Source organism: Gallus gallus, chromosome 2 (genome assembly GCF_016699485.2).
Source record: "Gallus gallus isolate bGalGal1 chromosome 2, bGalGal1.mat.broiler.GRCg7b, whole genome shotgun sequence".
In the NCBI taxonomy this organism is placed as follows: Eukaryota; Metazoa; Chordata; class Aves; order Galliformes; family Phasianidae; genus Gallus; species Gallus gallus.
Window position 1 is genome coordinate 107,671,147 of NC_052533.1, and position 27,145 is coordinate 107,698,291.

At 43.6% G+C, this 27,145-nt stretch overlaps 1 protein-coding gene, 1 long non-coding RNA gene and 4 other non-coding genes across 6 annotated transcripts in view; 2 read left to right on the forward strand and 4 right to left on the reverse strand.

Moving 5' to 3' along the window:
• MCM4 (minichromosome maintenance complex component 4) lies at nucleotides 1-12,085 on the forward strand. Its single transcript, XM_424376.8, has 16 exons — nucleotides 1-216; nucleotides 292-447; nucleotides 1,439-1,602; nucleotides 1,689-1,787; nucleotides 1,916-2,011; nucleotides 2,119-2,214; nucleotides 2,643-2,781; nucleotides 3,216-3,436; nucleotides 3,954-4,074; nucleotides 5,843-6,102; nucleotides 7,550-7,915; nucleotides 8,216-8,343; nucleotides 9,583-9,790; nucleotides 10,121-10,349; nucleotides 10,469-10,602; nucleotides 10,949-12,085. The coding sequence occupies exons 1-16, from the start codon at nucleotides 147-149 to the stop codon at nucleotides 11,039-11,041; spliced, it is 2,580 nt and encodes an 859-aa protein (XP_424376.2). The 5' UTR covers nucleotides 1-146; the 3' UTR covers nucleotides 11,042-12,085.
• LOC124417695 overlaps nucleotides 11,766-27,145 on the reverse strand; it is a 16,359-nt gene continuing 979 nt past the window's right edge. Inside the window, exon 2 of the long non-coding RNA XR_006937032.1 lies at nucleotides 11,766-13,647. This is a non-coding gene — a long non-coding RNA (uncharacterized LOC124417695). The remainder of the gene's footprint in view (nucleotides 13,648-27,145) is intronic.
• On the reverse strand, nucleotides 20,881-20,953 carry TRNAA-AGC. Its single transcript has one exon. It is a non-coding gene; the product is annotated as a tRNA-Ala (tRNA).
• TRNAA-AGC lies at nucleotides 21,507-21,579 on the reverse strand. The gene has a single exon. It is a non-coding gene; the product is annotated as a tRNA-Ala (tRNA).
• Nucleotides 24,890-24,962, forward strand: TRNAA-AGC. The gene has a single exon. It is a non-coding gene; the product is annotated as a tRNA-Ala (tRNA).
• Nucleotides 25,497-25,569, reverse strand: TRNAA-AGC. Its single transcript has one exon. It is a non-coding gene; the product is annotated as a tRNA-Ala (tRNA).

Here is a 27,145-nt window from a genome sequence, read left to right on the forward strand (position 1 = left end):
GACTCTGGCGGCGCGGGAGTTCGCCGGTGTGCGGAGTGTAGGGGTGCGCGATCGGTGCCGTGCGGGGCATAGGGGGAGCGCCGCCATTTTGGGGTTCAGCCGCCGTCAGCGCTCCTCTCCCGCGGTAGGACCGTTGTGGCAGCGCTATGTCGTCTCCCGCCTCCACGCCCAGCCGCCGGCGCGGCAAGCGCGGGCGAGGCAGCAACCCGCCGACCCGTAAGTGCTGGGGGCCGGGATGGGGAGGCGGGGGAGAGGGGGCGAGGCCCTGACCGCGCCGCTCGTGTCCCGCAGCGCAAGATGCCCGCTCCCCTCCTTCTCAGAGGCGCCGCCCGGACGACTCCGCTTCCACCGGAGAGCTGCAGCCGCTGCCCACCTCCCCGCCCGCCGAGCAGAGCCCCCGCGCTCCCGACGCCCTCTTCTCCAGTCCCCCGCAGTTCCGCCACTCGGGTACGTTCCCTCCGTCGGTCGGGTTGGAGGTGGGCGGCGGGAGGGGGCCGTGTGCCCGTCAGTAGGTTGCCGTGATGCTTTTAAAAGCCTTTTCCGCCTTTGCGAAGTTCTTGTTGTTTTGTAGCACAGTTACCTTATAATTGTTAACTGCGTCCGTCACCCTGCTGCTACCGAAGCACCGAAAAATGTGTTCGTTTCGATTGAGGTGCTGCGTTTGGACTCTATGCTTAAACCTCAATGCGGTTTCAAAACGCAGTCGTGCTTTAAAGTCGCTTCCTACAGCTTGTGGCTTTTCAGAAGAGATCAGAAGAGGTGGCAGTGGGGGGAGGGAGGGGGGTCATCCCCCTCTGCTCTGCTCTCCTGAGGCCCCATCTGGAGTACTACGGCCGGGTCTGGGGCTGAAGCACCTCTGCAAGCTTGAGGGCTGGGCTCGTTCAGCCTGGAGAAGAGAAGGCTATGGGGAGACCTCATTGCGGCCTTCTAGTACTTGAGGGGAGCTTACAAGCAGGAACGGGGCTGACTTTTTACAATCTGATAGTGATAGGAGAGGGGGGGAATGGCTTTAAACTAAAAGAGGGGAGATTTAGGTTAGTTGTCAGGCAGAAATTCTTTACTCAGAGGCGCTGGCACAGCTGCCCAGAGAAGCTGTGGGTGCCCCATTCCTGGAGGCTCTCAAGGCCAGGTTAGATGGGGCCCTGGGCAGCTGAGCTGGTGGGGGACACCCCTGCCCGCAGCAGGGGGTGGGACTGGGTGGGCTTTAAGGTCTCTTTCAACCCAAGCCATTCTGTGATCCCTACAAAAGGAAGACGCTCAGCAGACATGTGACACCACTGCTGTTCTGGTGTTAGGAGAGCACTGGAGCTGATAGCTGCTGTTCATTTGATGGCAGCAGAGTTAGAAGAATGAGTCAGAAATACCCAGGCAGAATTTTAGTCCCGCTTTGAGTGTAAAGTGATGGCTTGGTAGCCCTGATGAAGCACTCTCTTTGCAGCTATTCCTCTAGACTTTGATATCAGCTCACCACTGACCTACGGCACGCCCAGCTCCCGGGTGGAAGGCACCCCACGCAGCGGCGTGCGGGGGACACCCATCAGGCAGCGGCCCGACCTCGGCTCTGCCCGCAAGGCCAGGCAGGTTGACCTGCACTCAGACGGGGTAGGTGGATACCTCCAGTTTGTGTCTGACAGTTCCTTTCAGAGCAGCTTCCTGTATTTGTGTATGTTTCATCTTTTTCTCTGCAGCCGGCTGAGGATCTAGTCACAGCTGAGCAGTCCCTTGGACAAAGGCTTGTTATCTGGGGAACAGATGTTAATGTAGCCTCCTGCAAAGAAAAGTTCCAGGTAAGCTAGCAACGTGTTTTTAAAATGAAAAGCTAGTTTGTCTTGCACACGTTAGCTGGATTTCATACAAACTAAGGCTTTGTACATCTCAATTGAATTCGTTGTTTCGTGTCCTCTTTGACATCCAGAAATTTCTTCAGCGTTTCATTGATCCACTGGCAAAAGAGGATGAAGACATTGGCTTGGATCTCAACCAGCCACGCTATATGCAACGACTTGAAGAGGTACTTCTGACATAGCAAAATGAGATGTGTTTGGGTTTTGTTTGTTTCTTCTTTTACCCATCCTTATGTGCTGTCGAGCTAAAAATGTATTTTCAAATGTCTTGCAGATTAATATGGTTGGGGAACCGTTTCTGAACGTAAATTGTGACCATCTAAGAGCATTTGATGAAAATCTTTACAGGCAGCTCATCTGCTATCCTCAGGTGAAGTACTACGCTTGTTTACTGGCTGTTAAGTGACCTTCTCATCTTTCTGTTTATGAATGTTTTTGTTTAAATGCAGTGTGTAATTTCTATGTTTAGTGTAATCGCTTCTTCATTTTAATGTCTTATTTCATAGCGGTCAAAAGGTTTTAGACCTGGTGATAGGTATCTTTAAACAGCATTGTACCGAGTGCTGCATCATTTCTTTTGCTTCTGCAACAGTCAAATAAATACATCTGATTTAACAGTAAGTTGCCTGTTATGTAGGAAAATGCCAACCGTGTGTTCTTCTTTGTTCAGTTTTTTGGCATCCCTGGCTGATCAGCAGCACTTTAAAATGTATTATGCAGAACTATTCTGTTAGGCTTGCGGTTGGTGGGTTTTTTTTTTCTGGTCTAAACTTCACTGTTGGTACCAATTTTACACAGGAAGTTATCCCAACGTTTGACATGGCTGCCAATGAGATCTTTTTTGATCGCTATCCTGATTCCATATTAGAACATCAAATTCAAGTACGGCCGTACAATGCACTGAAGACTAGGAATATGAGAAGCCTAAACCCTGAAGGTAAACTTGTAAATTGCCGTGTTAGAAAACAGCCTGAAGAATTTACACAAGTTTACTGAATTCTAACACGTGTTTATGCACAGACTGCTTAAAACTGGACTTGTGGTCCATTTATACCCATGTCCTTCATTTTGCCTGTTTTAGAATCAAATGCTGTAGAGTCCAAATGGAGAACGTATCTCTAAAGGAAATGTGTCATCAGCTACCTACGTTCTTACTTCTGCAAGAATAGCAGACTATTTTGTATGAATACTCACTTATATTAGTATCATTGTACCACACAGTTATGACAGTTTTTGTTTTGTCTATGACAAAATAGTTATATGGAACTGGATGTCCACTTCCCACCTAAAAACAAATAGGACGTGGATCTTTGAACGTTATTCTAAATGTAAAGATTGCGACGTGATGACATAAGTATCTGTATTTTGTAGACATCGATCAACTTATCACCATCAGTGGTATGGTGATCAGGAGTTCCCAGTTAATTCCAGAGATGCAAGAAGCATTCTTTAAGTGCCAGGTCTGCGCATTCACCACAAGAGTAGAAATTGACCGCGGCAGGATTGCTGAACCATCAGTGTGCAAGAACTGTAACACAACGCACAGTATGGCTCTGATTCACAACAGGTCCATGTTTTCTGACAAACAGCTGGTACGTTGCGCTTTCATATTGGCTAAAATGAAACTTTTTTCCAGTTTTTGCTTCCCCTCTCCCTAATATCGTAATTAGCATGAAAGTATGCATCTTCAGAAGGAAGGTTTTGAAAACAGAAAGGTTTTTCTCCCTTCTCATATATGAAAGCATTTAGTAAGAGTATAAGCCTGTACATGGGGGAAGAAATACACTGAAAGGATTAAATGAAATATATACACATCTTAATGTTTCCAAATGGAACCCTCTTTACTCACAGTACGCCCACTTCTATCTGGACTAGATGAGCTTTGTCTATTAGCAACACTTTTAGGCATATCAATAATAATGAACAATTTTTGTTTTCACTGTCTCTTTTTATTAGTAATCAGTTTTTCTGTTTGGGAGGAGTTGTTTTGTTCTTGATCAACGTTCCTAATTGAAAACGATATGGAAAGCTGTGATAATAACAAGATCTTGTACATCTTGTGTACAGTTTTTTTTTGACATTAAACTTGGTTTTATTGGTTTCTGCTAGATCAAACTGCAGGAATCCCCTGAAGATATGCCAGCCGGACAGACACCTCATACAGTCGCACTGTTTGCTCACAACGACCTTGTTGATAAAGTTCAACCGGGCGACAGAATTAATGTCACAGGTAAAAATTACTTGGATTATTTGCATCTTCCTTTTTAACTGAACTGTAGTAGCTTAATCTATGAGTCTGCTTGTCTGGCAATTGAACACTTCTTAGACAGGGTAAGTAATATGCATACAACAAATTCTGTGAAGTAGAAATGCGTCCTAACTTGCATATTACTACTTACATTTGCTTGTTTGTAGTTCTGTATTTGTTATGATAAAGGCTTCCTTCTTTCCAGATGTTTGTGTATCCCCTGCAGCCATAATCTGCCATTTTCAGTCTTCTTTTGGGCATTTCAGATATTTGTGAGGCTTTGCTCAAAACTAAATTAACTAGGGAAACCAGAAAATGGGTGGGAACAATTCCAAAGACTTTCAGTAAGTCATTTCAAAGATCCAGATAGCATAGTTTTATAAGCTATATGAGATATACCTGCAGGAGTTAATTGTTGTGAATGAGAGTGTGCTGAATAGGACCTGATTGGATGCACCCAAGCTGAAGCAGCTGGCCATTGTATTTGCATCTCTATTCAATTATTCTTGAAAGGCCATGGACACTGGGGAAGGTTTGCTTAGGGGCTGGATGTCACAACTATGGCAAGGAGGAGGACCTGGACAATGACAGGCCAGTCAACATCATCTCATCCCCTAGGAAGGTATTTGATAAACCAGGTTACTGTTTTGCCATTCAGCCAACACCTTCCTGGGATGCACGTAGGGGCACTGCCAGCAGGTCAAGGGAAGTGATCCCTTCCCTTCTGCTCAGCGCTGGTAAGGACACGTTTGGAGTGCTGGCTTTCCAATACGCAAGAGACTTAGATATACTGATGAAGGGATGTGATTTTGAGAACTGAAGACTCTGTCATATGAGGAAAGGCTGAGACATCTGAGTCTGTTAAGCCTGGAGAAGGCTCAAGGTACCTACTGTGTACTTAAATCTGCTGAGTTATGAAGACTGAGAGACAGACCCTTCACAGTGGTGCTCAATGGCAACACATAAGGAAATGGTCACTTCTTTTTCCCTCCAGGAAATTCTAATAGAGCAAAAGGAGGTGTTTTTTATTAATGTTTGGATGGTCAAGCCCTCGAACAGGTTGTCCAAAGAGGCTGTGGAGTTCCTACCTTTGGAGGTGGTCAGAACATGACACAGCTGTAGTCAGTCTCCTCTAGCTGATTCCAGTTTTAGACCCCAGCTAGACCAGACAATCTGCAGAGGTCCCTTCTGACCTTGACAATTCTGGATTCTGTGTTTCTGAGAATGTAGGTAAGAAGGAGGCAACCTCATAAGTAGCGTCTGCAGTCAGGAGAGTGGTAACATAGAATAAATAGGTCTTGTGATATTTCAACTACATCTTAAAAGAGCAGTGCCTTAAAACAACTGCTGTACTACCAGCCATTATAGATTAGATAGATCATAAACCTGTTATTAAATTTGGCACTTAGCTAAAAGATAAAGTGCTGGCTTCAGACTTTTTTTTTTTAGGAGCAGGACTTAGAAAAGCACCGAGCCTTCAATTTTTTTCTTTCAAAATTACTTAAGCATTTTCATTGTTGAGAACACTTTTGACAGGAATGCTGAACACACATTCATAAAAGTCAAGGTGCAGACGACCTAAATATATTCCATCATGTTCCAGGTGACTTACTGGTAGTAGGAAATACCCACTAATGTGATTAAAGTCATTCGTTCATTTTTAAAGAACTTTACTTTGCAAAGGAAAAACATAAAGATATCAGTTTGAGAGTTAATGTGTTTCTTTAATGCTGTCATTGATTGTATTTAGGTATCTACAGAGCAGTCCCAATTCGAATTAATCCGAGGGTCAGCGTTGTAAAATCTGTCTATAAAACCCACATTGATGTCATACATTATCGCAAGACTGATTCAAAACGCCTGCATGGTGTTGATGAGGAAACGGAGCAAAAAATGTTTACAGAGGAACGTGTGGCATTTCTAAAGGAGCTGTCTACCAAAGCAGACATATATGAGAGACTTTCTTCAGCACTGGCCCCGAGTATCTATGAGCATGAAGATATCAAAAAGGTAAAATGAATTCTGTATTTTGCTTGTAAAACATTTTTGAAGCGCAAGTACACTTAATTATTTGCTACAGAAATGAGACTACAAAATCTTAAACCTAAAAGAAAAAAACCAACCAAAACAATCCTGGATCTCAAGCAGTCTTAAAATTATGAGCTTGTCAGGATAGAGTTGGTTATTATTATGTTCAGGGCTCAATCCAAGGGAAGATGTTGAAAAGGTAGGGCGACAGCAGAACTGGGAAAACAAACCACAGTCAATAGTGTGTCTCAGGCTATAATTAAGCACTGCAAAAAGCCTCTTCAAACTAATGTATTTTTCTTCACAGATGTGTGCATTATCAGAGTTTATGGGCTGCTGAGATGGCAAGTGGTTTAAGTTCAAGGCAACAATGTTCTCCTGAAATGGGCATACTGTCTTTTTCTATTTTTTGTTACCTCCTTATAAAACTAACACAGTATATCAGGTGTATGCAGCTATAGTTGAGGAAAGCTAGGGAACTATCACCGAGGGACGCTGTTGACAGCAACATCCCAGATTTCTTTCTTTAATGCTCAGAAGTGCCTGAGAAGTAATATGAATAGGTCGCTCCGTGCCTTTGCTGTGAGGTTTCTGTCCTGAAAGAAATTTCAATAATTCTAGCTTACTCATAAGCTTAGGGAGCCTTTGTTTGTACTAAAAATGTCAGTACTTTTACAATGATAGATATTAGTTGCTTTTGTTTCCTTGCAAATGCTGCAGTTGTAGACTTTCTTCAGGAAGTAGAAAGGAGAAAGTACTGGCAAATTCCAAAGAAATAAAAACCTTAAGCACTTAATTTATGTGCATCTAAAGAACTTCAAGTTATTTTGTGAACATGTTTTTTCTTCTTTCTTTGGTGAGGCCTCACCTCCAGTACTGTGTCCAGTTTTGGGCCCCTCACTACAAGAAAGACATCGAGGCCCTGGAGCATGTTCAGAGAAGGGCAACAAAGCTGGTGAGGGGTCTGCAGCACAGGCCTTAGGAGGAGCGGCTGAAGGAGCTGGGATTGTACAGTCTGGAGAAGAGGAGGCTCAGGGGAGACCTTATTGCTCTCTATAACTACCTGAAGGGAGCTTGTAGTGAGCTGGGGGTCGGCTTCTTCTCTCATGTGACTAGTGATAGGACGAGAGGGAATGGCTTCAAGCTGCACCAGGGAAGTTAAGGCTGGATGTTAAGAAATACTACTTCTCTGAAAGGGTGGTCAGGCACTGGAATGGGCTGCCCAGAGAGGTGGTGGAGTCACTGACCCTGGAGGTGTTCAAGGAATGTTTGGACGTTGTGTTGAGGGACGTGGTTTAATGAGAGCTATTGGTGATGAGTGGATGGTTGGACTTGGGTGATCCTGTGGGTCTTTTCCGACCTTTGTGATTCTATGATTCTATGAGTTGATATTTTGACTTTAAAGAGCATGTTTCATTTTTTTTTACAGGGTATTCTACTTCAGCTCTTTGGAGGATCAAGAAAGGATTTCACTCACACAGGAAGAGGCAACTTCCGTGCAGAGATCAACATTCTTCTCTGTGGTGATCCTGGCACTAGTAAATCCCAGCTGCTCCAGTATGTGTATAACCTGGTTCCTCGAGGCCAGTATACCTCTGGGAAAGGCTCTAGTGCAGTTGGTCTTACTGCATATGTGATGAAAGATCCAGAAACTCGGCAGCTGGTTCTTCAGACAGGCGCTTTAGTACTCAGTGATAATGGCATTTGCTGCATTGATGAGTTTGATAAAATGAATGAAAGCACAAGATCAGTACTTCATGAAGTAATGGAACAACAGACTCTCTCCATTGCAAAGGTTGGTGTCTGCTTAAGTCCAAGTTCTTTGTTCTACACATCAGCTCAAGGCAGACGAAACCAAGAAGTTAACCAGAGCCAGGGTTCGTACTTTCCTAGTGTTAGTGGATCAATCCTAAATTATGTAACATCTTGTTCTTTTGTACACATGGCTATCCTTGCATAAACTGCATTATTTCCAGATGCTTTTCTTCTTGCTTTGCTCTAGGCTTCTGCAATTAATTTTTCGATTGTGAAACCCAATAAATAACACGGATCTTATGAAGGCTCTGAATCCAGAACTGCTTTTTCATTTTAACAGGCCGGAATCATTTGTCAACTGAATGCTCGTACATCTGTTCTAGCAGCAGCTAACCCTATAGAATCACAATGGAATCCAAAAAAGACTACTATTGAAAACATCCAGCTTCCTCACACGCTGTTATCAAGGTACTGAACACCTCCTCATGTCTCCTTTTTTTACATGTTGTGAAAAGGATTCAGTATGGTACAATCAGCATTGCAGCTTCTGCATGAGTGGAGAACTGCCTCCTAGTATGTTCATCTTGAACAGAAGATCTGATGAAATCTGTAGATCTCTATTTTTGTTTTTGTTGTGTTCTTTTGTTGGCTTTTTTTTTTCCCCTTCCCCCTTGTCTCATGATCCTCCTCTGGAGGAGTTACCCTGAACCTTACAGTAGTTGGTAACTTGAACAGAAACCCAGCATGATTTTCATAACCCTGTATAAGTTTGAAGCGAAACACTGATGATTAGGGAACTTGCACTGGATGTGGTGGACTCTGAAGTTCTGTGCCTGCTTGTTTTCATCCTGTGAAATTCAGTCAGGGAGGGGGCAGAGGTAACCTTGGACAACAGCTGTTAAAACAGCGTTTAGCATCTGCTGATGTAAAACTAAACTATGTATTATAATTGCATCTTGGGAGGAGTTCCTACACTAATTTGAAGTGTGTAGATGGAATGCTGGATATTCTGAGAACACCATTTTATAGCTTAGAATTCAATGAAAGGCCACTGACAATGACAGGTAAGTACCTCAGTTGGGATATACTGAAGGAAACTAGGTTTGAGCACATCTCATTTCTGCCATTTATTGGATTTAAGCTTTTGAAAATACAGGACTGGCTAGCTAGAAACTTAATATTTACCGTTATCTACAATGTTACTTACTGTTTGCAAAACTATTATGAAACTTCTTTAAATTCAGGTTTAAACTCCAGATGTTTTGTATTTATTTTAAATGCACGTGCATCTATATGCATACAGTGAATAGCTATGCACCCTGATTGCTGCTGCTTTTCAGGGCAGTAGCTCTTACAGTAAGTTTGTTCAGTGTTATTTGTTTAAAATTTCCAAATAAAAAAGATGGTCAGCCTTGAACTGAATTTCACGGAATGCATCTTGTCTTTAAAGTGCCTATGTTGAAAGCAAATCCAAACTGATCTGAGGGTTGGACTCAATGATCTCTTCAGGTCTCTTCCACCAACTGCAGTTCTGTGATGTTTTGTATTTAAAAGAGTTTCAGGAAAAAATACTCTTTCAGTTTAAAGAGCACCCTCCATTTACAGTAGTATCTCCTAATTATTATTGTGAAGTGAAAAACCATAAAAGAAGTGACTCTAAATTGCAGGAAAGTATACACACTCATATTTGATTTGTATCCCATTCAGATTTGACTTGATCTTTTTAATGTTGGACCCACGTGATGAAGCCTATGACAGACGCCTTGCTCGCCACTTAGTTTCACTGTACTATCAAAGTGAAGAAAAGCTGGAGGAGGAGTACATGGACATGGCAGTACTGAGGGATTACATTGCCTTTGCTCGTGGTTATATAAATCCCAGGTTAAGTGAGGAAGCAAGCCAAGCCCTTATTCAGGTAAAGTAATTGCTATGAAGAATGTTCCAAGTCTTTGCTGACTTCTCAAAAAGGTCAAAATGCCCAACTGTTTCTGCTTCCTACCTGTCACAAACCTCTAAAAATCACAAGCTTTTCAAAGGATAGAAGGAAGTATCATGAAAGTAATTTTGTACTGTAATCCTTAGGTTACTTTTTGAGGTGTTGGCTTGATTCTTTTTTAATCATGTTTGAAGCCTGTGGCTTTCCGCAGCTGCTGATAGTCAGGGATAACAAGCAAGGGATAAAAGCTTATAAATTAGGGCAGTAACGGGATTTACTGAGATAAGTTCATGCCTGTCTTCTTTTCAGGCATATGTGGACATGAGGAAGATTGGGAGTGGCAGGGGAATGGTTTCTGCATATCCTCGACAACTCGAGTCTCTGATCCGGCTGGCAGAAGCCCATGCGAAAGTACGCTTCTCTGAGAAAGTTGAAACCATTGATGTCGAAGAAGCAAAGCGCCTCCATCGGGAAGCTCTGAAGCAGTCTGCCACTGACCCGAGGACTGGCATTGTGGACATATCCATCCTCACGACAGGTTTGTGTTTTTGTAGTGATTAAACTGAGATGTTTGGGGGCTTTTGTCATTTTTTTAAACGTAGCTTAACCTGTTGTCTCTAACTTAGGACTAAAAGGTGATTATTTTCTTGTTATAAGGAATGAGCACAACCGCTCGTAAGCGGAAAGAGGAGTTGGCTCAAGCCTTGAAGAAGCTTATCCAGTCCAAGGGTAAAACACCAACTTTGAAGTATCAGCAGCTTTTTGAGGATCTCCGAGCACAGTCTGACACAGTAAGCTTCCTGCTCTTTTTTCTCCATTTTTTACCTTCTCATTAATATAAAAGCATGGCATTTTTCCAAATCAACATCAAGTCGTCCTCAAATCACATTGTTAATTTGACTGGAAAGCCAGTTCTGCTGCATAAGCTTCAATTTCTGAGTCTTTGTCACTTCAGAAGACAAAAAAAAACCCAACAACTCGGCTACAGGGTTCCAGGCCAGATCTAAATTGCAGAACATACTCAAATTTATAGGGAAGGGAAGGAACCTTGATGAAAGAAGTGATAGGAAGGAAAGTATTTTGGTTGGTTTTGTTTGTTTCCCTCCATCTTTACTCGATTTCTCTCTTCTCTTTAAGGCTGTCACTAAGGAGATGTTTGAGGAAGCACTTCGTGCCTTGGCTGATGATGACTTCTTGACTGTGACTGGAAAAACTGTTAGATTGCTGTAAGTTAGTCCTTCCTCGCAAGCCAGCTGTGGCTTTTACTTCGTCTTCTGTACAATGCTGCCAGCTTGCAAGACCTTAAAGTTTTGGGACTCTATCATTTGCTGTAAGTGCCACTTAATCTCTTGTGCTGATAGAGCAGTAACCATTATGAAGGTCTTAAACGCTTTAGTTGAGTAATGCTATTTACATTTGAGCAAATGTAATTACTAGTATTTTATTGCTGTGTTTTTATGTTTTGTAGAAGATGCTAATACCACTGCACGCATTTCCAATGGAATTGTAAAAATTCATCCTAAATGACTGATAAATGCAGTTTGACTTCGCTGTTATCTGTAATAAAGTTATTTGATTTAAAAGCCTACATGCATATCTTGTAACGAACACTTTTCAATCTAGAATTTCTGATTGCTGCTAGAAAGCTTTGAGAGCATGAAAGTTTTTTTTAAACCTAACTTGTGTACTTTTGTGTCTGTATCTGCAATATAAAAAGATAGGTGTTTTCTACTTGAAACTTAAGTTTCTTAATGTAATCTTAATTATGACTGGCTAAATTAAGATTCCACAAGGCATTACAGTAAGGATAGGTAAGTCCTGAAAGAACAAGGTTACAGTATCGTGTGGCTGGAGAATGTTCTCCTGTTTTAGCTTGGTAGATACATATGCCCTCAGCCATTGCACATCAATCTCTGCTACAGTTTAAAGAGCTGAACTAACAGAACAGTTCTCTAATTCACTTCAGTGCAGCCAGCACTGTGCTCATCTCAACTGCGTGCTTAACTATTTCAGGTTAAAAGGGTTGAAATAAGTACTCCTGCGTTGTGCACACCTGTACTGCTGCTTCCAACAGAGATTAAGTGAACTTATAGCATTTGTAAAGGGGCCCCTTACCACCTAACTTTACTTGCTACTGGTTTGTTAAGAGCTTCACTGTAGCTGAACTTTCAGTGATTTGCTTTCAGTGCAACGGAGCAACTTCCCTTCTATTCTAGTTAAAAATGTAACTGATGTCAGAAGCATTGATTTAATAAACTTCCAACCTCCCTTAAATGCTGGAGTCGGATTCTCTAATGTCATCTGGTCTATGGGATCTTATTTCACTCTCTGCCATTTTATTAGCTATATATTTTACTTCGAAAGTATTCTCTTATGCCTTCTCATTTCTCTGATGAAACGTACCTTTATTTTAGTTGCCTTTTACTTGAGACTGAATTCTAAGCCATTACTTCTCACTTCGCTTTTGAAAGCTATGGCTTGCATGATTTATATTACTTGATCCATAAAATACTACACTGCTTTACAAACCTTTCTATTTGGTACCTCCCTTTGTCAGTCGAAACAGCACTGTGACATTTTGTTAATTATGCTTCCTAGTTTTTGATTTCTTTTTCTTTTAGAGACATGCACAAACAAAGCCCAGAGATTCAAATATACTAATGCATTTGGCTTACAGCATCAGTGTACTCAAGTTAAAATTGCTTGCCAGTACGGAAACTGTTCCCGTGGAACAGAAACTAAGCTGTTTTATCTGATTCCAAATGTAAATTGAATTGTTTATCCACAAAATGAAGTCTTCTAGGAAATGGAAGAAAGAAATATAGTTCTGCATAAACCAGATTTCAACTCCTTTAAGAAAATTGTTCAGCTTTATTAAAAAAGGCTAATCAGATTATTCTGTTCAGCATATACAGTGTCACTTGAAGAAAAATCCCACTAAGGTGACTCTTAAAGCTTGTAGGTAGTAGTTGACAGAACTCATTTTCAGGGTTTGTAGTTTGTTTGAATTAGCAAGGAGAGCAAGAGCTGCTTCACAGGTAGATACAGAATGGGAATGCCTGTGAATGGTCTTTGGTAGAGAAAAACTGATTTCCAAATCTTAAACGCTCCCATACCATGAAATGTACGGAAAGCATAAGGAAGATTTAAATCATTTTCTTAGCAAATTTGTGAATATTTTCCTTACTCTATGCAATAAATATGTCCTAAGTTGCTGCTTTATTTATCCTTTGCTGTTAAGTTAAACTCATTTAAACCCAAGTCATTTGAAGAGTGGAATGTACAACTGGGGAAAATAGTATGCCCCAAACTTGATATTCTTAACATTAGAAACAACAGTCTTCTGTACATACTACAGAAATGTAAAAAAGCTATAAGCCTATTGGCAGAAATGATCTGTAATAAACAGAGACATCTAAAAGTGGTTTTGATGATGTACATGGGCATGCTTCTCTTCTTCTAGCACACAAAGCAGTCACCAATTATTATAGGAGAGTAAAAACTAATACAGGATGAGACTCAGGAAAATGTTGCTTGTTACCACTGCTAGTGGTTTCAAAGTGGGTACTTTATTTCCCTGCTGTCACAGGCTTAAATGGAAGGTGATTTGGATCCTAGACATGACCAGTTTTGTTTGGTGCTTCAATAGGAGCAGGTGATGTGAAGTCCTAAGTGAGCATGACTTGTCAAGATTATCCCCCACCCTTCACACTAGAGATAATGTATTCCTTAAGACTCTGTTCTTCTCAGCTTCATCAAGCTTCAGCCTGAATTTTGGCAGTCACTCTGGAATTCTAGTTCTGTTTTCCAAGAAGGCATTTAGACTTCCAGGATTACTACAGGGGAAGAAAAGAAACTGTACTGAAGACTATATGCTAAATAGCTGGTCAGAGAGATGGTTCTAGTCTAAACTGTGGAATATGTTTTTGAAACATCATTATCTTAGAGCTGCTGTGTAATTTACTATCTGGATACATGCTGGGCTGAAGGAAGCAATCATTTTGCAGTTGTTTGTTTCTGACTGCTAGACCACGTTGTAACTATACACACAAAGATTACTTAGAAAGCATAGGATTCATTCATAAGGTAAACTGACAGTCAATATGGAAGCTGTCATCCAAGTTTGTATGGCTGCTTTATAAACATCAGCTTGAAATATTTAGTGCTCAAAACCAAAAAGCCATTTATTTGAAACTGTAAAGTTTAAGGAGTACAGTTATTCTATAGACTAAGCACAGCCTGGTTCCCCTTCTGACTGGTATCTTTAGACTTACTACTATGAAAAAATACTTAAGTAGTCACAAAAACTGAGCAGAAAACCTACTGATATAATTTTTATTGCATGTACTACTATGCAGCTACTCATCAGGATCCTATAGTTCCTGTCACTGTTAGAAGTAATTGCCACTATGACCCTTCTTAGGAGACTCCCTCAAGTAATTTACACGACTGCCATGGTTTTATGATTTTTGGTTATTGGTATTCCACATCATAACACCATGTGGTGCACTGATAGTTAAAGAGTTAATGCTCCAGTTCTGGGTACCTGTCCCGGAAGAGAAGAGCTACACACTACATCTCCCAGAGAGCTGTTTCCTGTTCTGTTACTGTTTCTGCTCAGAGGGAAAGATAAAAACCATTTGTAGATCATGAGGACTCCCCCCTTTTCCTTTACGACCACCCGGCTCATCTCTGTTGCCAGTGCTGTATTGCTCCAGCTTACTTAGAGTAAGGCCTTCAGTTTTGGGACATTCTCTCTCATTTTATTTATTAGCTTCAATTATAATTATATTGTGTTAGAGTGTGTTACCACAGAATCAAAGAATCACAGAACGGCACGGATCGGAAGGGATGTCAAGGATCACGTATCTCCCAACTCCCCTGCCACATGCAGGGCTGCCAAACTCCACATGTACTACTAGACCGGGCTCCCCAGGGCCCCATCCAGCCCAGTCTTGAACACCTCCAGGGATAGGGCATCCACAACCTCTCTGGGCAGCCTGTGCCAGCACCTCACCACTCTCATATTAAAGAACTTCCCCTGATGTCCTACCTAAAGCTTCCCTCCTTCAACTTAAAACAATTTCCCCTTGTCCTGCTGTTACCTACCCTTTCAAAGAGTTGACTCCCCTCCTGTTTATAGGATCCCTTTAGGTACTGAAAAGCTGCAATTAGGTCACCCCACAGCCTTCTTTTCTCCAGGCTGAACAACCCCAGCTCCCTTAACCCTTCTTCGTAGGGGAGGTACTCCAGCCCTCTAATCATCTCTGTGGTCCTCCTCTGGACCCTCTCCAACAGTTCCCTGTCTTTCTTGTATTGGGGGCTCCAGACCTGGACACAGTACTCCAGGTGGGGTCTTGCAAGAGCAGAGCAGAGAGGGACAATCACCTCCCTGTCCCTGCTGGCCACCCCTCTTCTGATGGAGCCCAGGATACCATTTGTTTTCCAAGCTGTAAGAGCACAACGCTGGCTCATGTTCAGTTTTTCATCAACTAGGAACCCCCAGGTCCTTCTCTGCAGAGCTACTCTCAAGGGCTGCTCCTTCCAGTCTGTATATATGCCTGGGGTTCCTCCGGCCGAAGTGCAAAACCTTACGCTTTGCTGTGTTGAACCTCATTAGGTTCACCCGGGCCCACCTTTCAAATCTATTGAGATCCCTCTGAATGGCATCCCTTCCTTCCACTGTGTCAACCACACCACTCAGCTTGGTGTCATCAGCAAACTTGCTGAGGGTGCACTCAGTTCCATCATCGATGTCACTGATAAAGACGTTAAAGAGCACCAGTCCCAAGACAGACCCCTGGGGGGTGCTGCTCGTTACCATCCTCCACCTGGACATAGAACCATTAATCACCACCTCATCTGTGGCCTTTCAACCAATTCCTTATCCATCAAGTGGTCCACTCATCAAATCCACATCCTTGCAATTTGGAGATAAAGATGTGCTGGGGGCCCGTGTCAAAGGCCTTGCTCGAGTCCAGGCAAATGACTTTGGTCACCTTCCTACTGTCCACCGATGCCATCACTCCATCATCAAAGGCCACCAGATTGGTTAGGCATGACCCTCCCCTGATGAAGCTGGCTGTTTCAGATCACATGCTCATTCCTGATGTGATCAAGCATGTTGTCCAGGAGGATCTGTCCCATGATCTTCCCAGGTACAGAGGTGAGACTCACTGGTCTGTAGTTTCCTGGGTTATCTTGCATTCCGATATCTTACTTAATAAATTAGTTTTTCTCCCCTCAGATCAATGCCACTGTTTTGTTTTTAGACCCATCTCCCTACCCTTTCCCCCTTTTTCCCTTTTTCCCTTTCCCGGGTTGTGGGTCTGTAGGTCCCCCAGGCCCCCTAGTCACGGAACTGGACCAAACCAGCCCGTAAACCATTGGCAGTGATACATAAGCATTCCAACCAAACTGAAACTGATACAAACGAGTACAAAGTAAACATCAGTAGTGCAGGAAAGCATATTTGTTTTTAAAATTTGGGTCTTCTACAACCCGCCTGCCTTGGTTGGTTGGCTGGAGTCACAACCCTGGCCTGCCTGCCTTGGCTGGCTGACTGGCTGGAGCCATGGCCCTTGCCTACCTGCCTGCCTTGGCTGGCTGTCAGGTGTTGGAACCCCTGCCTTCCTGCCTTGGCTGGCTAACTGGCACCACAGCTCCTGCCTGCCTGCCTGCCTTGGCTCACTGGTTGGTGCCACAGCCCCTTCCTGCCTGCCTTGGCTGGCTGGCTGCTGTTGCGGCCCCTGCCTACTTGCCTTTCTTGGCTGGCTGGCTGGCTTGTGTCACAATTGGTGTTCTGATGTCAGGATCCCTGTATTTATAGCAATTTTCTGGGAGGTGGCCCAAGAAATCATAAGGCCATGACATTGTGGCCCTAAGAATGTCCTGGGACAATGAAAACATGGCCGTGTTTGGTGAGGGGAGGCTATGGCCTGAGAGTTGCCCTACTTGTCACCACTGGGAGTCTGTGGGGCTCCATTTTAAGGCCATTTCTCTGTAATGTTTTCACTGTCTATTCCAATAAAGATCTAGAAGTTATATTAAGTAAATTTGTGGATGATGCTTAGCTGGGAGGAGCGTTGACTCCGTTGAGGGCAGAGAGGCCGTGCACCAAGACCTGGACAAATTTGAGGATGGTCTCCATCTGCATGAAGAAGAGCAAGTGCTGGGTTCTGCACCTGGGATGGGGCAGCTCTGGCTGTATGTACAGACTGAGGGCGAGGGTCTGGAGCGCAGCCCCACAAAGAGATCTGGGTGTTCTGGTTGGTGACAACTTGAATCTGAGTTGGCAGTGTGAGCTGGCAGCCAGAAGGGCCAACCGTACCCTGGAGCACACCAGGCCCAGCACTGTCAGTGAGGGAAGTGGTTGTCCCACTCTGCTCTGTGTGGCTGCACCTCCAGCACTGGATGCAGGTTTGGGTGCCACTACGTAAGAACGACATAAAGCTATTAGAAAGTCCAAAGGAGGGCTGCAGAGGTGGGGAAGGCTCTGAGAGCACGGTGTGTGAGGAGCAGCTGTGGTCCCTGGGTTTGTTCAGCTCGGAGCCGGGGAGCGGAGGGGAGGCCTCATGGCGGCTGCAGTTCCTCACAGGGTGTGGAGGGGCAGCACTGAGCTGTGCTCTCTGTGACAGCGACAGGGCCTGAAGGAACGGCATGGAGCTGTGTCAGGGGAGGGGCAGCTGGGGGTTAGGGACAGGGTCTGCACCAGAGGGCAGCTGGCATGGAGCAGGCTGCCCAAGGCAGTGGGCACAGCCCTAAGCTCAGGAAGTGTTGGGACACCGCTGTCAGAAACAGGGTTTGAGTGTGGGTGGTCCTTTGTGGAGCCAGGAGTTGGACTTGAAGATCCTTATGGGTCCCTTCCAACCTGGGATATCCTGTGACTGTGGCTATTGTCCTGATCCAGCCTCTCAACAGCACAGGGGGGAGCTGTTGAAGTTCATCTGACTGCTTGCTTATTGTACATTCCCTAAAAAGAATAGCCCAGGCTGATCAGAAAGTCACAGCAGGATTAACACTGTTGTAATTGAAACTTAAGAATGACCCCAACAGGCATGCTGTCTCCCTTGGGAAAAAAATAGTGCTCCCAAACTTCTGGTACGGGCAATTTCTTTGTAGCAAAATACAGCACTATACAGACTTTCAACAGCTGTACAAAGCAGCACAGCTCCTCTTTACAATCTATTTTATCTAGGTTTCAACAAGTAGGTTAGAATCCTTGCACAACCCTTGTGGGAAAATTTGAAGACCAATGTTAGTGAGAAACATCCCCAGTCTGTGTACTGTGTGTATTAATTTCATGAAGATAGAAAATACCCAGTGATCTTTTTGGAGAAATATTAGGATACTCAGTGGTCATGCTAAAAGATACAATCACAGAAGGGTCTGGGTTGAAAAGGACCACAATGATCATCTAGTTTCAACCCTCCTGCTATGTGCAGGGTCACCAACCACCAGACCAGGCTGCCCAGGGCCACATCCAGCCTGGCTTTGAACAATTCCAGGGATGGGGCATCCACAACCACCTGTTCCAGCATGTCACCACCCTCTGAGTGAAAAACTTCCTCCTATTATCTAAACTAAACCTCCCCTGTCTTAGTTTAAAACCATTCCCTCTTGTCCTATTACTGTCCGCCCTTGTAAACAGTCATTCCTGCTCCTTTTTATATGCTCCCTTCAAGTACTGGAAGGCCACACTGAGGTCTCCCTGGAGCCTTTTCTTCTCCAGGCTAAACAAGCCCAGTTCCCTCAACTTTTCCTCATAGGAAATGTGCTCGAGACCTCTGATCATCTTAGCGATCCTCCTCTGGACCCATTCCCAGAGCTCCATGTCCTTCTTGTATTGGGGGCTCCAGACCTGGACACAGTACTCCAGATGGGGCCTCACAAGAGCTGAGTAGAGGGGGACAATCACATCCCTCTTCCTGCTGGCCACTCCTCTTTTAATGCAGCCCAGAACACAGTTGGCCTTTCGGGTTGCAAGTGCGCACTGCTGGCTCATGTCCAGCTTCTCGTCCACTAGGACCCCCAAGTCCTTCTCCACAGGGCTGCTCTCAATGGTTCTTCTAGTCTGTATAAATACCTGGGATTGCCCCGACCCAAGTGCATCACCCTGCACTTGGCCTTGTTGAATTTCATTAGGTTCTCATGGGCCCACTTCTCCAGCCTGTCCAGGTCCCTCTGGATGGCCTCCCTTCCTTCCAATGTATCGACTGCACCGCTCAGCTTGGTGTCATCTGCAAACTTGCTGAGGGTGCACTCGATGCCATCGTCTATGTCACTGATGAAGATGTTGAAGAGCACCAGTCCCAAAACTGACTCCTGAGGGACACCGCTTGTGACCGGCCTCCACCATGATACAACCATTGATCACAACTTTTTGGCTGTGTCCAGTCAACCAATTCTTAATCCACCAAACAGCCCAGCCTTCAAATCCATACCGCTCCAATTTAGAGAGAAGGAAAAATATCTTTTCCCTGAAGAGATGTGACCCTTAAATATTCCTGGGAGGCAGATGCATAAGTCATCTTCATCTAGGTTTCTTAAAATTATAGACAAGAAATTACCTATCAAGGATAATGATCAGGAGTTGTTTTTTTTACAGCGCACTTTCAGTGGAGGATGTTGATGACACCAGAACACAGTGCCAGCCCTGTGTACACTGAGAACAACTTGTTGAAAATAAGTGTATATACAGTAGCTATAAGCATATTCTAGACTGTTGTCAGAGTGATGTCATTTACTATCACAATTCTGGGGTCTTTGGTCTACAAAGACCAGTACGTGCTCTTCTCAGTATGCCCAAGAGTTCAAGTAGAAGGGTAAGAGAGGTCAGGGAATGAAAAAATGTTTGAGCATCTCTCTGAAGCTCTAATACAAGCATGACAGGCATGAGACTCTTTTAAAATTGACTCTTCAAAAGACAAAAAATAGGAGAGAAGCCTGAAAAGCTTGATTATAACCTGCAGATAAAAGAGAGTGTTTGCATTGCCCTTCCCAGGACACAGACTTGTGGTGAGATGGGTGTCAATTTTTACCCTAAAACTTCAAGTGACTCCCTGATCCAGCTCATCTTACAGCTTGACAAAAACATTAAATGAAGAGATGATGCTGTACTTACGGTTGGGGACCAGAACAGGCAGCTGGGGAAAAACAAATATTCTTAAACTACTGTTCTCACCAAGGCCCACTGCCTGATCAAACCATGTTCTTGTTGGACAGCTGGAGAAAAGGCACACTGAGTCAGGTGTCCAAGCTTCATTCATCCCCTACTTTTCCATTAAGGCACGAAACATCTTAGTACTGCAGAACTCTCAGTCTTTCTGCCAAATCTGACTTAAGTTGTCTAGGTAGAGTCAAAACATGGAGAACTAAGGGAGTTCTAGAAGCCTGGTTTTGTCAGCAGAGCATGCCAGAGGAGGAAGGTAGGAATTCAGTTTTACTACAATACTCGGCATTGGTGAGGCCCTGCCTTGAGTACTGTGTTCAGTCTTGGGCACCTCAATACAGAAAGGACATGGAGGCGCTGGAGCAGGTTCATAGAAGGGCAACAAGGCTGTGAGGGGCTTGGGGAATATGCCCTACGAGGAGTGACTGAAGGAACTGGGGCCATTTAGCTTGGTGGAGAGGAGGCTTGAGGGGAGACCTTATTGCTCTCTTCAAATACCTGAAAAGTGATTGCAGCAAGAGCGGCGTTGGTCTCTTCTCACTGGTGGCAGGACGAGGGGAAATGGCCTCAAGTTGCACCAGGGTGAGTTTAGGTTGGATATCAGGAAAAACTTTACAGAAAGGGTTGTTAAGCACTGGAATAGGCTCCCCAGGGAGGTGGTTGACTCACCATCCCTGGATGTGTTTAAAAACCGTTTGGATGTGGTGCTCAGAGACATGATTTGGTGGGGGGTTTTTAGAGTTAGGGTAGTATGGTTAGGTTGCGGTTGGACTTGATCTTTAAGGTCTTTTCCAACCTGAACAATTCTATGACTCTAATGATTAAAACAAAACTAACATTTTACTGAAATAGCGTCATATTTTTTGTAGTTTCTAATTCTTAATGTTTAGCAAAACACTGGAGAATGCGGGCATCGATCCCGCTACCTCTCGCATGCTAAGCGAGCGCTCTACCATTTGAGCTAATTCCCCCCCCTTTTCACCATTAACAGGGACGAAAAACCTCCCAGCTTCAGACTATATAATACGCAGATTTTAAATGCATGTATTTTTCATTTCTCTCTTGCACTTGTCTCTCTTCATAAATTAAAACACATTCAACTTCAATTCTGCAACCGGTTTAAAACCGTAAGCTTGTAATATTTCATTTTTTATTTCTTATCAGTTCATTTGGAAATAAGATAAAATGGAATAAGTGTGTTTTCCAGGCGTAGAATTCTTTTTTTTTTTTTTTTTTAAGTTTATTACCAGGAATTCCTAGGAGGTATTGTATTCTGACATTTGATTCTTCCTTTCTCTTCTCCTTGCCATGAGTCAGTCTCTGCTTATGTACATACATATTTTACAAATATGAATAATCATTTAAATTTAGTCAAACACGTGGTAGCATTTGAGAAATGAAACACGAGCATCTAAAAAGTAACTGTTTATCTCACAAAATCCCAGTTCAATACATGAAAACACATTTCGTAGTTATTGGTGCATTTGCATATGGTGCATTCTTCCACTACAAGCAAAACAACACTGGAGAATGCGGGCATCGATCCCGCTACCTCTCGCATGCTAAGCGAGCGCTCTACCATTTGAGCTAATTCCCCCCCCACATGGCCCTAATTTACCCTCTAATTACAGATTTTGGTAACCACAAATACAGCATTTCCTTCAGTGACTGCCCCTTTATACTGTGACCCGAAGGCAGCTATTCAGAATGCTTATGACCACCTGACCTTGAGCTTGTATATTTTTTCCTTCCTCAAAGATAGCAAGGATAATTAAGCAAGCGTAACACAAAAGAATAAAAAGAACTTTAGGCCAAGAGAAGTAGCTTCTGCTCCCCTGAAAAGTGGAGGGGGAAGAGAAGTAAAGAAGATTCTATTTCTTAGAATAACTAATGTCTTAGTAAAATAGAATTAACCACAGAATCATAGAATAGTTCGGGTTGCAAGATACCCTTAAGATCTTCTAGCTCCAATTCCCCTGCTATAGGCAGGGACACCTCCCTCTAGACTGGGTTGCTCAAAGCCCCATCCAGCCTGGCCTTGAACACCTCCAGGGAGTGGACACCCACAGCCTCTCTGGGCAACCCGTTCCAGTGTCTCACCACCCTCACGGTAAGGAATTTCTTCCTGATATCTAGTCTAAATCTACCCTTTTCCAGTTTAAAATCATTTCCCCTCATCCTGTCACAACAAAGAATACACTCCATACCAATGGCTCAAAATCAAAGTTCAAGTCAGTAGTATTAAAGAGCATATTTATGGAGTAAAACAAGTGAAACAGTTATTACGATTGGAAACTACCGAAAACATCACCACACCTGCAGGAAGTGTTTACATATGTTCATACTGCTAAGCATAGCAGAACACTAATGAAATATTAATGAGCGACCTACCACTGTGATAACAGTTCTACCCACAGTAACAGCAAAACACACTTATTTTTGCTTCAATCAACAGCAGATGTACTATTTACTCCAGAAGGTGTCTACACAGGAGTTGTTACAGTTATTGATTACCTGCCGTTGTTTCAGGAAGTTTTCTATCATGCTTATCACCACATCAATTCTTACACCACGTCAGTGACATTTCTCTTCTCATCTGTATGTGCATGGGTATGTAAATGAAAATATTCTCCAGACAGAAAACAAACAAACAAAACAAAACACAACCCCCACAAAAACTTCCCATTGTAGAAATTAAGCAAACAGGTAGCAACCTTTCCAAACTGGTGCGATTTATACTTCTTTGATGAGGGAAGCAACCTCAGACAGTGCAATGGAGCAGCTCAAAGTTAATCCAAAACTTGTATTTGCCCTGACAGGCCCTAAGAAGCCTATCTAGAAAGCAGAAGTAAAACCTGGTAATATGAGCTTGTAGTAGCTTACTAAGCATACTGCAAAGTAAGACACGATTTAGAATTCAGTATGCATGATCGATATAAGCAGACTTTGTATTTTACCCCCACAGCCTCTCAGAGAGTGGCTTGGGCTGGATGGGACAAGAAAGATCACACAGATCCCCATCTAACCTGGTCGAGTGCCTCCAGGGATGTGGCACCCAGCTTCTCTGAGCAGTCTGTGCCAGTGCCTCATCACCTTCTGAGAAATAAACTTCCCCCCGACTTTTAAGCCTTCCCTCTTTTCATTTTCTAAATAACTGATCAATAAATTGGACAGTGGGCCACACCTGTCTTACTGTATTTCTGAAAAGTTTCTAGTGACTCTATGCATTCAAGACACAATATCATTTTAACTAAATCATCAAAATCAATACAAAAAGGTAGACATCTGTGGAATATAAATCCGGATTATTATGACACCAAGAGAACATCATGAGGTTCAACAAATCCAACTGTAAGGTCTTGCACTTGGGTCACAGCAACCCTATCAGTCAGTATACGCTCGGGTATGCAACAATGGAGCACAGCCCTGCTGAGAAGGACCTGGGGTTATACGTGAATGGCAAGCTGGACATGAGCCAGAAGTATGCCCTCACAGCCCAGAAAACCAACCGTATCACAGACTGTATTCAGAGATGTGTGGCCAGCAGGGCAAGGGAGATGATCCTGCCCCTCTGCTACGCCCTGGTGATGCCTCACTTGGAGTACTGTGTCTAGATGTGGAGTCCTCAGTACATGAGAGACACAGAACTGTTGCAGTGCATCCGGAGGAGAGCCTCACAAATAATCCAAGGGATGGAATACCTCCCTACATGGACAGGCTGAGAGAGCTGGGGCTGTTCAGCCTGGACAAGAGAAGGCTCTGGGGAGAGCAGCCTTTCAGTATCTAAAGGGGGGGGGGCTATAAGAAGGAAAAGGACAGACTCTTTAGCAGTCTGTTGTGATATAGAATCATAGAATTACTCAGGTTGGAAAGGACCTCAAAGATCATCAAGTCCAACTGCAGCCTAACCATAGTACCCTAACTCTAACAACCCTCTGCTAAATCATATCTCTGAGCACCACATCCAAATGGTTTTTAAACACATCCAAGGACGGTGACTCAACCACCTTCCTGGGGAGCCTATTCCGGTATTTAACCATCCTTTCTGTAAAGAAGTGTTTCCTAACGTCCAACCTAAACTTACCTTGGTGCAACTTGAGGCCATTTCCCCTCGTCTTGTCACCTGTCACCAGTGAGAAGAGACCAACCCTGATTTCACTGTAAGCATCTTTCAGATATTGGAAGAGAGTAATACAGTCTCCTCTCAGCCTCCTCTTCCCCAGACTAAACAGCCCCAGCTCCCTTAGCCTCTCCTCATAGGGCTGATTTTTCAAGCCCTTCACTAGCCTCGTTGCCCTTCTCTGGACAAGGGGAAATGGTTTCAAACTAAAGGAGAGGAGATTTAGATCAGACGTAAGAGGAAGTTTTCTACAATAGGGGTAGTGAGGTGCTGGCACAAGTTGCCCAGAGAGGTGGTGGATGCCCTGTCCCCAGAGACACTCAAGGTTAGACAGGACGGGGCTCTGAGCAACCTGATGTAGCTGAGGGTGTCCCTGTTCACTGCAGGGGAGTTGGACTAAATGGCCTTCAAGGGTCCCTTCTAACTCAAAGGATTCTATGATTCCATGATATAAATGAACACTTTATTTCCACAAACTGTGGTAAGAACAAACATTTTAAATGTTTTACATACAACTACTTAAAATATTAGCAGATAGGAAAAGCACGTAATTTGAAAAACATAAGGAAGAAAAATGACATTGCTGTTCAGTAGCTGCTGGTAGCATACTGTCTAGACCTACAAGTTACCTGGCATTTGCATTGTAACAAGTTAGAAAAGCAACAAAACGCCTTCTTTCAACAAAAGCACTAGTGGAGACTTTTAAGCACACTGACAGAAGGGAACAATTAGAGCAGGCACGCTGTGACTCAGCAATAGGAAGCGTGCCCCAGGGTGATAATAGGGTGGGGAATTAGCTCAAATGGTAGAGCGCTCGCTTAGCATGCGAGAGGTAGCGGGATCGATGCCCGCATTCTCCAGTGTTTTGAAGAGGCTGCGCTCCGTATCGTTGTGTAAGATTTTCTTCCACAAGTTCTTCAGGTTTGTGGAAGAACATATTTAAGACACCATTTCAGGAGGCGAGCAAAGGAGGAAACCTCAGCGCAGACAGTGCTTACTAACTCCACAGGAAAGCATTTATTCACAGAAGCACTTCATGCTTCTCTTGTTCCGTCCACTGAAACCATTAACGCCGTGCACACGCTCCCTTAGATGGATTTATTTTAATCCTTATAAAACTGCTTTGGAAAAATGCATCCGAACTCTAAGCAGCCCTACAGGGTAAGGGCGTATTTATAAAGCCCAAGTCAGAAACAACAGCAGTGCCTCCCAGCATGCTTGCGTTTTTCGTTCTTCCAAGCCCATCAACAGGGACCAACTTGTGTTTTTGTGCAGGTAGAAATCACAACTTTAGAGAAAAAAAGGAATGTTTAGCATCATCTTTCGCAAAGAAAAACATTACAGCTGGTAATTGAAACGGCGTAGAGGTGACAACGCTAAAAGCAAACAGTAAGTGGAGAATGCGGGCATCGATCCCGCTACCTCTCGCATGCTAAGCGAGCGCTCTACCATTTGAGCTAATTCCCCGTGCCGGCGGGGGCTCCGAGCGCTGCCCATCGGGAGCGGGTGCGCTCTCCCTGGTGATTCAGAGGGCATTTCCTCCAGACTTACTATGCCACCTGTTCAGCCCTTCCCTCTTCTTTCCCTCTGCTCAGTACCCATCGCGGTACCTGTAATTCCTGGAGAGCATCCCACGCAGGATGGGAATCACACGGTGATTCTGGGAATTTTCATTAGTCATTCAGTCGATATGCACTTTAACATCCCCTAACGCTGCCTAAACGTGAGCACTCCCTGCAACACATTCCTTGCACTGTTAGGATCTAGGCTCCACAATGGACAAGATTACAGGAATGCAATCTATTTAATTCTACCCTGACCCTTTCTGCTTTTCCCCGAGCATTCCTTCTACATCTCAGAATCACAGAATTGCAGGGGTTAGAAGGGATATCTAGAGATCAAGTCCAACCCCCCTGCCATTCCCTACAGCAGCTTGCACAGGTAGGCATCCAGATGGGTCTTGAATATCTCCAAACAAGGAAACTCCAATTGCCTATTTCTTTTACAGGCTTCGTGTATTTCTGTCAGGCAACCTTAAGACAAAATATCATTTTCATGCTCTTTTGTGCTTTTTCAAAGTCTTTTTACCAGGCATTTTAACATTTAATGCATATTTATGATCTCATTTTCCTTATTTTTACATAGTCTTTAACATTCTGAAGAATGACATTTTACCTTTCACAGCACAATCGTACCCTGCTGATCAACCCCAAAATTTCTTATCCTATTTTCTTCCTCTATTCCCTCTTGAATAGAAACTTGTTCTGGAATTTAGAGAAAACCTTTTTACAATGGCTTCAATTTCTCTGACACATTTTAACACATCTGGTTTCTGCTTTAAATTTCATTCAAAAATATCAGCTGAGCACTGTGAAGAGTCCAGTACATCTTCTGTACTACTTTATCTGAGAAGATTATATACAACAGAGAGTGACAGCATTGTATTAACAGATGCATTAACCAATAAGATACTGACCCTATATTGAAAATATTTTTTTAAAATTACTCTGCTTTATGAAACCTTCTATTTAATCCAAGTCAGACTTAATTTCCTTTGCTGGTACTACAGCAGAGGATGAGGCTGCTCTGGAGCAAGGGAGTAGGAGCTCAACCTTCAGTAAGACTACAAAGCATCACAAATATCCCTAAGCTTGCTCCCATCTTTCACACAGTCAGTGTCCAATAGCAGCTACTGAGTTCAGTTTAAGCAGAAATACAGCAGAAAATACTGCTTCACTTAACACCTTGCCTATACATATAGTTTCTGTGTTCTCCAAGGAGAAAATGGCAGGCTAGACTTCAACTACATCTTACATACTGTGGTATGGTGCTGATATCACAAAACCATGCCTCTCAGATTCAAAAAAGAAGTTTGCCAGTGATCACAGCTTAATTCTATTTGCCACGTTCTCACATGAGAAACACATTTAGTAACTGCCTCACCATGCAAAAATGCAACAGGATTTACTGGAAGGATGCAACACACACTGACATTTATAGCTCCTGCTCAGCCTGCTTCCAAATCAGATGCACCTACGGGCTA